Source organism: Sander vitreus, chromosome 4 (assembly GCF_031162955.1).
Source record: "Sander vitreus isolate 19-12246 chromosome 4, sanVit1, whole genome shotgun sequence".
Taxonomy (NCBI): domain Eukaryota; kingdom Metazoa; phylum Chordata; class Actinopteri; order Perciformes; family Percidae; genus Sander; species Sander vitreus.
In genome coordinates, this window is record NC_135858.1 from 24,067,938 (window position 1) to 24,080,645 (window position 12,708).

General features: G+C 39.9%; 1 protein-coding gene across 4 annotated transcripts in view; it reads left to right on the plus strand.

Moving 5' to 3' along the window:
• magi3b (membrane associated guanylate kinase, WW and PDZ domain containing 3b) overlaps positions 1-12,708 on the plus strand; it is a 144,422-nt gene that overhangs the window by 126,424 nt on the left and 5,290 nt on the right. Inside the window, exons 11-20 of one of the 4 annotated variants that reach the window (XM_078249098.1) lie at positions 628-659; positions 1,343-1,508; positions 1,617-1,711; positions 2,251-2,458; positions 3,649-3,846; positions 5,096-5,281; positions 5,710-5,806; positions 7,458-7,563; positions 9,892-10,029; positions 11,832-11,970. In XM_078249098.1, coding sequence (XP_078105224.1) covers positions 628-659; positions 1,343-1,508; positions 1,617-1,711; positions 2,251-2,458; positions 3,649-3,846; positions 5,096-5,281; positions 5,710-5,806; positions 7,458-7,563; positions 9,892-10,029; positions 11,832-11,970 — 1,365 coding nt within the window. The remainder of the gene's footprint in view (positions 1-627; positions 660-1,342; positions 1,509-1,616; positions 1,712-2,250; positions 2,459-3,648; positions 3,847-5,095; positions 5,282-5,709; positions 5,807-7,457; positions 7,564-9,891; positions 10,030-11,831; positions 11,971-12,708) is intronic. The other 3 variants (XM_078249099.1, XM_078249100.1, XM_078249102.1) reach the window with 3 other exon arrangements.

Sequence of the window (12,708 nt, forward strand, 5' to 3'; positions counted from 1 at the left end):
TTTTTTATATGATGACTCTGATGTTGGATTGGGAATTTCGCAGTGAAGCGGAAGAGAAGCGGAGCGGAGCTGTCTCCCCTTTAAATCAGGCTCCATTAACCCCTCATCAAGCAAAGTGTTGGTCCGGCCCCACAGGGCTATAGGCTCCAGAGCACTGTTTGTTAATCCAGTTAATGCAGGCTGTTGATGGGAGGGGGGGAAGGGGGCTGTAAGAGATGATCTGTAGGGAACAATCTGAGCGCTTGAGATGGATTGTGTGGGTGTACTGTACAGCGAAGAAAAGAGAGAGGGAACAGAATTATCGGTCATTGAATTATATGCATGAATCTCTAATGCTCTCACCCGCTTCCTTAGCCCAGCATTGGGCTTCCACTATGTAGTCAGCACTCCAACACATGTACCTCCTTTATATTCCCTATGTATCTTTAATCGCACATGGATGCATATTCCCTAATGGAGCACCTCTTGAGTTTAGAGCAGCTCACTGGTTTATTTTTATGCTCACTGCTGCTGTTTCTCAGTCAGAGAGGCAGTGCCATCTGGTGGATGGTGGTTGAGTGATTGTTGTTGTTCCCAATCAAATCTGCATTTCTTACCATATTCCTGTCTATCTATGTCTCTCCATAGGTCAAACATCACCTGTGAAGAGTCTAAAGCCTGTGAGTAAAAAACATACCTTTTCCTTTTTCCTCAATATTGTTTACCCTTGGGGCCTTATCCCTCAATTGAATTTCAAAGTGTTTTGTCCTTCAGCTTAACCAGTAAGCCTCTGTAGCATCGAATTAAATGATAGCAATAAATTTGAATATTGATTATGTTTCTGGGCGCCTCCTTTTGTTTGCTCTGAAAAATGGTCTTAATTACTTCCTTTCAGTATTCATATTCTTAGGGCTATTGTCAGGGGATTGCAATGGTAATGAAGCATGGATGAGCCTCTTTAGATATGGTGGTATTATTAATACAACAGTTTTAGATAAAGTAGTTGCCCTTTCTGGCTGAATAGGCCTGTCACAACCACGGGGAAATCTTTAGTTTCTCCCGTGTGGATTTTAAATTACATTAAAATCTCATTCCTTAGCCTTTAAAACACTTGAAGGAATGTAAAGTAACACAGTCTTTGCTTAAATAAAAACAAAACCCCCCAGTGAAATTACCTTTACTGCTTTATATAATCTATCACCATCAGATGCTCAGCCACTTGTCTTGGGTAATGAGCTGTAGAGACAATACAATGTGTGATGTCCTTAGGTGAATAACAAAGGATGTGTGATCTAATGAACATCTAAAATTAATATGTTCAAAAGCAATACGTGGTGTTGATGGTACATGTATTTCTCTTCAGAGACAGGAAATGACAGCCAGTACAGAGACTTTGGATGGTATCGTAGACTCAGCCCCCCAGGCCCTGCCTTACCACTCCAACACAAGCACCCTGCGCTCCGCCGACTCCCCTAAACGAGATGCCACAGAGATGTACCTAAAGTCCAAAGCCCTGCTGGAGAGCAGACGTAAGTGAAGACCAACACACCATCAGTTGTTCACAGAAGTTGTTTTTCAACCTTAATGGCAGTTCAACTTCAAAGTGGGATCCCTCACTCAGTATTACTCATTCACAGAGCCTCATACCAAAGACATAGATGTTTTTCTAAAGAGAGACATTGAAACAGGCTTTGGCTTCCGTGTTCTGGGAGGAGAAGGTCCACAACAGCCAGTAAGTATATGTATGCATATTGTAAGTATTTTAATCTCTATTATGGAAAGATTAGACTATAAAGAAAGCAGTTGATGTGGAACTCCAAAATTAATAATTCAGTTTTTTATTTATTCAGAAACTGTGCCTTTAAACGATCCGTCAGGACTTCCTTATGGTTGTGATGTCACAACTATACAATATATAGGTAGAAAGTGCTGCCACAGTGGTGTTACAGTCATTCCCTGGCTGTAATGACAGTGCAGAGACGCCCAGAGTGCAGATGGGTAAGACCCAAAAACGCTGACCAATCAGAGCAGACTAGGCTTCGTCTTAAAGAGACAGGTGCTAAAATGAGGCATTTCAGACAGAGGATGAATACAGGTATATTTAGACAGTATGAGAAAAGTAATGTTTTTCCAACATTAAATCATGTAAACATGTTCTACAGGAAACTCAAAATACAAGTATGAAAATGGGCATAATATGGGACCTCTAATAACCATTAAATGATCTATTTTCTCAAAGGCCAGTTCTCCATTATATTAACCCTCTATCAGAATGTTTTCCCCCAGGTGTACATTGGGGCCATTGTACCCAACGGAGCTGCAGAGAAGGATGGTCGTCTGAGAGCGGGAGATGAGCTCATTGGAATCGATGGTGTGATGGTTAAAGGTCGTTCACACAAACAGGTGCTGGATCTAATGACCAACGCTGCCCGTAATGGTCAAGTTATGTTGACTATACGCAGGAAGGTCATCTACAGAGGTGAGTAACAAGCAGAACAACATCTGACCCAATTTAAATGATTTGCATTTTATTAAGTAGTAATCTCACACTTCCATATTATTAAATGGAAGAAATTGTGTTTTGATGTGTTTTTATTAAATCAAATAAATTGAGCCATCCTACAGTGTGTTAAGATCATGAAAACTGTCTTGCTCTAAACACCCTAGGAGCCCTATCTTGCACCCAGCGTGGCGCAGCGCAAAGCCCGACGCAAGTGTCTTTGCTAGTTTAAGACCGACGCAGTTGTCAATTTCCCGCCGAGCGCCCACGTCGTTGAAATAGCAAATGCATCTGCGCCCATCTGTGCGCCTATGGGCGTTCTGGTCTTACATGGAGGTGTGTTCAGGTGAATTCTTGACGTATTGCTTTCTTGAGGAAGCGGGAAGTGATCGTGCCACTGACCAACAAAAACCTGCTCTAAAGTCAATAGCGCAGCATTTCATTGTTATTTTAACAGCGAATTAGTAAAATGCGCCTAGGCTCGTGCGCAGTGTGCGCACACTATGCTTGTTACACACACACAGGGAAGCGCAGCAGCACACAAACATGCAAGAGATTGCAAATAAAAATATTACGGTGCAAATCCGCAATCATAATAGCAATGCGCCAAGGTACAAATGTGACTGGCTTTTAAAGGGAATGGGAGACGACACTCTGATTGGTTTATTGCATGTTACGCCCAAAACACACCTATGAATTAATGAAGACACTAAGTACAACCCTTTTGAACCATGCGCCTGGCGCACGGACCCTTTGGTTAAAAAATAGATGATGAACACAGTAGTTAGTTTGAGCAGGCAACCAGTATATCTGAACAAAGAAAAAAGGCACAATTCACAAAATCTCACAGTTAGTCAGTGGAAAATCTAGACAAACTGTTTGAGCACTGGGTATGCTGTTTGTTTTTATCACAAGTTATTACAGCCTCAGCTTGGGATTCAGGAAATAGAGGCCATGCACAGAATGTTTAAGTAGTTATTTCTCCACCAACATAGTCACCGGTAGCCATTGGCCGTTGGCAATCACACAACATTCACGGCTTTGTTTATAATAGACTTAAAAGACAACACTTTTATTTGCATATCTCTTGTACATGGCCACATAAATAAACTCACACACACCTACACACACAAATACAAACAGAGCTGCACCAAACACAAATACATTAGATCCTTTTATTTCAGATGCGACAGATGAAGAGGCTCAGGAAATGGCTCCAGTGCTGGTGAACGGTTCTCCCAAGCTACCTCGCCTACCAATGCCCAGCGCTCTGGACCATGAGTCTTTTGACATCACACTCCACCGCAAAGACTCTGAGGGCTTTGGCTTTGTCATCCTCACCTCAAAGAGTAAACCGCCGCATGGAGGTGAAAGTCTAGTCTCTCAAGTCCTGCATTAACATTTTAAGATTTTCCTCATCTATGTTTTAAGCTTAGCACAGTATTATAGATGGAAAAAAAATGTTTTTGGCCCTTCTGACAAGTGATACAAGTGCAAAATGGATGAGTAACTTAATTTAGATAAAATCCTTAAGAAACTGCAGCAGTGTAGACACATCATAGACGATAGGAGAAAGATTCAATGATCACTGTTTTTCAGGTGTCATGGTAAGATATGATGTATTATAGTTTTTTAGCAGTTGGCTATGAACTACATTACATAACATTACATTTAGCTGACGCTTTTATCCAAAGCGACTTCCAGTAGGTGCTTTCAAACATGAACGTACTTATTTATTTATTTTCAGGTTAATTTATCAGTGACAATGCACACTAATAATACATAAAAGTAAAATGTGCCGGAATCAGCCTGGAAGCTATTTTATATCCGCTGTCCCTGGACTGGTGGTAAGAGGTCCCCCTAAAATGAGATAAAACGATTAAGCTATCAATAAATACATAAAGATTTGGCCTTATACAATAAACATTTGGCCTTATACAATAAAAGTATAGATAAAGTACAAACGGAACAGCAAGAATCTCATAGAAGAAGTACATTGGCTTCAAATAAGCTGAACTACAAAGTGTCGCATGTAAGTACATGTAAGTGCAGTTTGTTTAGTTTTTATAACCATCATCTTCTTAGCTAAGGTGCAGTTGGAAGAGATGTGTTTTTAGCCTGCGGCGGAAGATGTGTAGCCTTTCAGCTGTCCTGATGTCAATGGGGAGCTCGTTCCACCATGTAGGAGCCAGGACAACAAACAGTTGAGATTTCATTGAGTGATTAGGTGTCCCTCGCAGTGTGTGAGCAGCAAGTAGATTGGCCGATGCAGAGCGGAGTGTACGGGCTGGGGTGTAGGCTTAAACTAAAGAGTCATATGTGGATTTGAACACTGTTAACCATCACTGAAGGAGACTCACCGGGGTTTCTGTTAGCTGCTGTGTATTTAATAGTAATCCCAATTTAAAGACGAATAGAAGAAACAGTGTTTCTCTTTTGTAGCTGATACATTCTCTAAGTCTTTGCATAAAGAAATCAAGACATTAAACAGAGCAGTTTTGCTTTGACCATGAAGTCAACCATTATGTTGGCTTTCTAGATATATTTCAAGGTTTTCACACTGGCCACTCAATCTGGGTCGTGATGTCTCTTTTCTTTTCATATCTGCCATTTCAGTTATTCCACACAAAATTGGCCGAATCATTGAAGGCAGTCCCACCGACCGCTGCGGCCTGCTGCACGTCGGAGATCGTATCTCAGCAGTCAACGGGCGCTCTATCATTGAGCTCTCTCACAATGACATTGTTCAGCTTATCAAGGAAGCCGGCAATGTTGTCACCCTCACTGTGGTTCCTGAGGACGGTGAGTATCAATCTGTGTGCTCACATATGCACATACTATAGTGGTATGTTGTTGTGATCAATTCTGTTTAATTCTTTCTTTTCTGCATGGGGAAATGAGTTATGGTGCCAGGTAAACAAAGCAATCAACCATGCACATATTAAGAAGATGTGCATATTTTAGTATCAGTATCAAGAGTTTTGTAAATTGAGGTATTCCAAATCTGAAAAAGGAGCCCCCTGTTTATTTGAAAGAATCAAATGAAGGAAAATAAAATGCATGCCAGTTTTAATGCCAGTATACTTTTACAGGCTACATTTTCATCAGGTTGTTAAAGAGTTTTAAATGATGAACATTTTTAGCCTAAAATGAAAATGAAACATGTTGTTGAAGGATAATATATATTGGCATTTTTTGCACTAATCTCTGTGATCTGAAACATATGTTAGAATACAAGGGCCCTCCATCTGGAGCCAGTTCAGCTAAACAGAGTCCAGCTCTCCAGCACAGAGCCATGGGGCAAAGGTCAGCACTACAGGATGAACGGTAAGAATCTACTCTCATTCAAAAGGAAAGCAAAAAACAAAGCTTTCAGTCATCGGAGGAAAAGGGCCTTTGAAACTGTCCAAACATATTAGAATAGAAATAAAAAGCCTTTATTGTCATTACATAGGAATACAACGAAATTAGTTGTGACACTCAGGTGATCCATTCCAACATTAAAAACACAAGACAGAGGACATTCAGTGGGATACAAATGCAATAAATGGATAAATATAAAAGTATTTAAAGTGCAGCAAGTGCTTAGTGGATTGCAGGATGGCAGTAATTGATTTTTTGTTTATTTGGTGTGCTGATGGCTGTGGGAAAAAAAACTGTCTCGAGTCTGGTGGCCATGTTCATACCAGTAAATTTGAACTCTAACTATACTCTGACTACACTACACACTAACTACCGGAGCTGGTGCATCGCTGGTCCAGGGTCAGTACCAACAAGTCCTCCAAACCATACGGCAATATAGGTTGATTATTCCTACACCCTAATACGAGCCGCAGTAGCGTTTCATAAATTAGCACCCATAGAGTTGGCAGGAAGTACGACCCTGATAGCAGTTTCTGTCCTCATATCTAAACCAAAGGACTGTAACGGTCGTGGTTTTAAACACGTTGTAAGTGTTGTGAAACGGTCACAGTTTGGTTAGGCACAAAAACTACTTGGTTATGTTTTGGCACCAAAACCAATAAGTTAAGTTTAGAAAAAGATTGTGGTTTGGGTTCAAATCCGACATAACTTCCCATAGGGCTTCAAACGCAGCATGAACCCTGGTCTCCTGGGTGAAAAGTCCTGTGTTTGTTTGACCTATCCACCCCCCCAACCTGCCTCCTTGGCGTTCTTCTACTTCGTCACCTTAACTTTCTGCTTTGCTCCCATCATAATTACTATGGCCACTAAAGGGTGCCACCATTATAAACAAAAAAAGAGTTATAATTGCTGCTTGAACAAGGGACTTATGTGGTCAGTATGAAGGTTTGAAGGTTTTCTTGCTTCCCAGTCAGTTTTTGAACTGCCACCATTTGTACCATAAAAGAACAAAATATGCCTAAATTGCACATTCATATTAGGCAATATTGAGAAAATTATTGTGACGCTTTTGTAGATGTTTTTTCTCTCCAAACTGGAATGGCCAACTCCTCCTTCACTGTTGGTGCTCAGACTGTCTGCCCCCCACCCCCCCTTTTGGCCTGAGGAGGGTGCAACAGGAACCTCCTCTAAAATAGAACCCTAATCACTTTATGGTTATGGTAATATTAATAGAATGCTATTGCTACTTGCCCTTACAAATGATTATGAAACCACAAACAATCCTCTGTAATTAGACTCACATAAAATAAAGTGTGTGTATGTGGAAGATGAAGGGTTGCCCTCAGAGAAAACAACTAAAAAAGATTTCTCTCAACAAAGGCGATGGTATAATAAATATAAACATGTGTAAGATAATAATGTGTGCAGTATAGAACATATACAGTACAATACAGCATACAAATTAAAATATCCAAATATGAAAAAAACTGCCCTCTCCTATTTCATATCCAGCATTAAATTAGATTTTAAGTTTGGATAATGGCTTTTTTGTGTTTGTGTCCTCCAGCATGCTGTTACTAAAGAAATACATGTGTTGTTTGTTTGCTTGTTTTAGTTATAACCTGGACCTGGAGGAGAAAAGGGAGGGAGTCAACTGGTCCGACCACAAAACTCTTTCACTTAGTGAGCAGGGAACGCTGTGTGTGACAGGACCCAACCAGGTAAGAATAATCCTCAAATCTATTCCTTTCACCGTACAGTCTGTTGTCTTAGCAACTATTTGTAGGTTAAAGCTGCCAAAGGCACACATTTTACATAATAGGCATAAAAGCTTTCATCTTTATGACCGTATCAAAAAACAAATATTACAGTTTGTTTGCTTACAATACAGCATACTGTTCCCATCACATAAAGTTCTTAGCTCTTACATTGAGTTCATGCATACTGCGTTCGTTGGGTGTGAATGCTGAAAGCACCTGTGTTCTTTTAAATCTTTATTTTATTCCGTCTTTCAACTCCATCCACATTTTTCAACGTAGAAACCTTTTTTTTTTTTTTTATTAGTGCAATAACATTACAAAAAAACACAATACAATTGGTCGGTTATAAAACATACAGGTAAGGCCATTACCAGACCAGTCCACTGGTCAACATGCCATACAGGATCGCCCTCAGTCCTGTAAAATCGTCTTAAAATTATCTTAAACTTGCTCTAATTCCCACAATTTTCACTCTTCACACTTCCATATAATGTAGCTATGAAAGCAAACGGACTTACACATTTGGCAGTGTGAGCCTGAAAGTGACAGTGCCCAGGAGCTGCTGCATTGACTCCCATGACCAGACATATCTCAAGTAGTCTCGCATTGCCAGACCTTCCTCCACAGTGCTGCGGAGGAGGGTCTGGCTAGTCCACACAGCATTCTGGGATGGGCGAAAAACGTGCTCTTGTTTATTGGCATTTCTTTAAACCAATCACAATCGCCTTGGGCGGCATTAAGCACCGGACGGAGCCACGGTGCCGCTGCAAAATAGCCTCGGGAAGGAACTTGTTTTGGTGGAACGTGTACGTTCAAAAGTTGTTTTAGTCGTGCGAGTGAAAACTCAGATTGGACAGATAGTCTAGCTAGCTGTCTGGATTTACCCTGCAGAGATCTGAGGAGCAGTTAACCATAGTCCACATACATCCACCGGAGTTTAAAATTCCAACACAAAGAAAGCGGAAGGTAACGGACATCCGGCCGAAAAGAGTGAAATCCGGTGAAATTTTCGGCGGCATCTGAGTAATCCCGGAAGTGGAACGTCATGGATATAGACTATATCTCAAGCAACCTTCTCCCATTCACACATGGTTAACACCACAAACATAAAGTCAATGCGCTGATCTTCTGATCTGGTCTTTTCTCTCTCATGATAATAATACTTATGATTGATTGACTTATGATTAGACTCAAGGTTTTAGAGCGAGAATCTGAGGTTTAAGAGGTGCGCCTCAGCTTTACTGAATGAACTTAAATTAACTGTCTGACCCAGGAGTCAGTCAGCAGTTACCATCACCATGGCAACCTGTGATTGCAGCTGGACATACAGCTGATTGAGATGAGCTCTATCAGTGCAGTTTGACACTCACTCACACACATGCACGCATGCAAGCTAACACACACACACACGCACACACACACACACACACACACACACACACACACACACACACACACACACACACACAGCCTTGTAATACCTTGAAGGAATAACTGATAAAGCATGTAAACATGTCAGTCTGTTGGGATCTAATCAGTGTTGACAAGTCTTCAGAAATTGCCTTCTCTAGTTATAGTTTCAAATAATGTTACTTTCCAATCAATATGAACAAAGAAGGAAGCCTTTTAGAGAAGAGCGAGGATCATTATTGACATTTTTAAGCAATAGAAAATTCTCCAGATCTCACTGATCTCGAGGCAACTTTGGGCACTCTTTGAGTCTCTCCCCTCTGGCAGGAGGCTAAGGACCATCAGGACCAAAACCTCACGCCACAAGAACAGTTTTTTCCCTTCCGCCACTAGCCTTATCAACAAAGCCCGGAACCCACCCTGACACTCTACCTCTGGCTCTACATGCCACTGTACTTACTCTGCTGTACTGCTCTTTTTATTTTATTTCATTTTATTTATTTTTAATACATACTGTGTATATATATTTATACTTATATTGTTTTAACTCTAATACTTAGACTTTCTTAACCTTCTTATATTTAGACAATGTGTGACATGTACCTACAACACCAAAACAAATTCCTTGTATGTGTATAAGTATAATAAAAATTAAAAATAGGCAATCGTTAAACAAGAAGAGGGTTCAATGACATCTTCAGTTGAAGGAAAACTGCACCTTGAACAAAAATGTTTTATGACAGGAATTATGGATTAAGCCCTGCATGTATATTTGTTTTTATGTATATTATTTGTGCACGTGTGCGTGAATCTTGCCGCATGACTGTGTGTCTGTATGTGAGTGTATTAATGACTGAGTGTTATCTTTATGCTGTGTAGGGTTGTCTGACAGTGGAGTTAGAGAGGGGTCCCAGGGGCTTTGGCTTTAGTCTGCGAGGGGGAACAGAGTACAACATGGGCCTATACATCCTGAGACTGGCTGAGGATGGACCTGCTCAGCTGGACGGAAGGATCCATGTGAGTGTTTCTTTTATTATAATCTTTATAATAAAAAAATAAAAAAAGGTTTTTGTTACAGCTGGAATGAATTGGGGGGGGAGGAATGAAGTTAGAGACACTCTGAGGGACTTAAAAGTGTGGTTGTTGATGTATTTTACATATATGTGTTTTTTTTTTTTTTTATATGGATAGATTTTTTTCAATGAACCCCATGACCTGTGGAAAGTTTGAGTTGTCCCTGTGGCCAGATCCCACTGACTCATAATGTCTAAAGGACTGCTAGTGGCACAATATTTAGTGTTAGATGGAGAGAACAACATATTGCGAATTACACTATTTTTAGCATCTTAAAAGTGGTGGGGCTAAAAGTGTAAAGTTTGCCACAGGGAGGTGCTACAAGAAAGGTCATGGGGTTAATAATAGCTAACGTCATTATCCACAAGTAATGCATGTGCTTAGAGCATTTCATTGAAATTAGCCTATCAGGGTATAAGATATCTTGTGTGCACAGTTGAGCTAGAGGAAAGCACATGGGATTTCTACAAATGAATATTGAAAGGTCAGGGGTTCACCAGAATAATTTAAGATTCATTCTCACAATGAATATCTGCACCAAATGTCATGGGCATGTATCCAATAATGTGAGATGTCTCACTTTGGCAGACAGACCAAATGGCCGACAGATAGACATGGCCATCCTCAGGGCCTTCAGCTAACGAGAGGTAAAAAAAAAAAACTTGATTAAATAAAAGTCAATCCATTCCTGGGAAGCTCATTTGGTTACACTCAATACTGTTAGATAGATAGATGTTAGATAGTGCTATTATATAGAGTATTACATTGCTGAAATCTAATTTTGCACATCTACTAGTTCATTAAGGAGAGAGGTAAATCAGAAAAAAAAACATTGTTGCTGTGTGTTGAATGCACCAGAGATTAATCTAATGAATTGTGTTTCAACAACTGCCAGTTACAGCGTTGAGGGTATAATGCTGTAGATGCATTCAACTTTAATGTGTTTGCTGTTTTTTTGCTTTCATTTAGCATAGTTAATCAAGATCTCAACACAGCAAGTAAAGAGAGTTGGGAGATGGTCTTTAAGTATCTATTTTCTGATTTGATTTGATTGTGTTCTTGTTTTTTTATTTCTAGATTTTTATCATATTGGTTTCTTACCTACTTCTTACCATCATTAGGCCTAAGTGTCTTATCTATCCACCCGTCCATCTATGTCAGCAAGCATCCATCCTTCTTTAGTGCCCCTAAGGGTGAAACTGACCATTTCCAGGAAGGTCACAGTGTCTTCCTGGAACTGACCCTGTACTGTTTCTGTCTATGGAAGAGGTTCAGCAAAATTAGAATTTGCCCATGGGGATGAAATTATCACACTATTATTATTATTAGGATGAGAGGGGAAGTGATGGAACAGAATAGAAGCTCCTGGCTCAGAATCAATCCTAGGCTTGCCAGACTGTGATCTCTGGGCATAACTTTGCCTATTCAAGGGTGGAGAGAAATGTCAACACTGATTAGATCCCAACAGACTGACATGTTTACACGCTTTATCATGAGTTATTCCTTCAGGGTATTACAAGGCTGTGTGTGTGTGTGTGTGTGTGTGTGTGTGTGTGTGTGTGTGTGTGTGTGTGTGTGTGTGTGTGTGTGAGACCTGCAATTTAAATATTGTGATGTGTATGTGTGTGAAAGCATACCACTTCTGTATGTTTGAGTGAAAGTGTGAATACATGCACAGTGAAAAATGGTAAGCTTTGATCAGACCTGTTTCTGTTTGATAATTGGATTTTCTGTATTACTGACAGGTTGGAGATGAGATAGTGGAGATTAACGGGGAGCCGGCACGCGGCATTTCCCATACACGAGCTATTGAAGTGATCCAGGCTGGAGGAAGCAAAGTGGTCCTGCTGCTGAGACCTGGGGCGGGCCTGGCTCAAGATGGCAGTAAGTACTGTATACACACAATTTATTCAATTATATGTTATATTGTAATTACATGTTTTGTAATAACACAGTACAGAGACCAATTCAAGTGTTTAGTTTACCATTTAATATGGACCGCCTTTGCGCCTAGAAAGTAATTGCTATTTTAACTATTTTGGTACAATATGAAGGATAATATAGTAGGAAACATTAGTACTTGTTGACTAGTTGACAACAAATATATGGCATATAATAACTTCTTTCCTCCAAGAAGAATTTTCAATGTTTTCAATATAAACTCCTTAAAGGAATACCTTGGGAAATACATGTATTCACTTTTTGCAGCGAGTTAGACAAGAAGATTGATATCACTCACTCACTAAAGACTGAAAGCAGTAGGAAACTAGCTAGCCTGGCTCCGTCCAAATGTAAAAACTAGAGCTTCAAAGATGAATTGATTAGTTGTCAACAATTAAATTAATCACCAACTATTTTGATAATCGATTATTTGGTTTGAGTCACTTTTTATGAAAAAAGTTAAAAATGATCTGATTCCAGCTTTTTAAATGGGAATATTTCTTAGTTTATTCACTCCTCTATGGCAGTAAACTGAATATCTTTGAGTTGTAGACAAAACAAAACATTTGAGGGCGTCATCTTGGGCTTTGGGAAACACTGAAAGACATCTTTCACAACTAATCAATGAATCGAGAAAATAATCAACAGATTAATCGACAATGAAAATAATCGTTAGTTGCA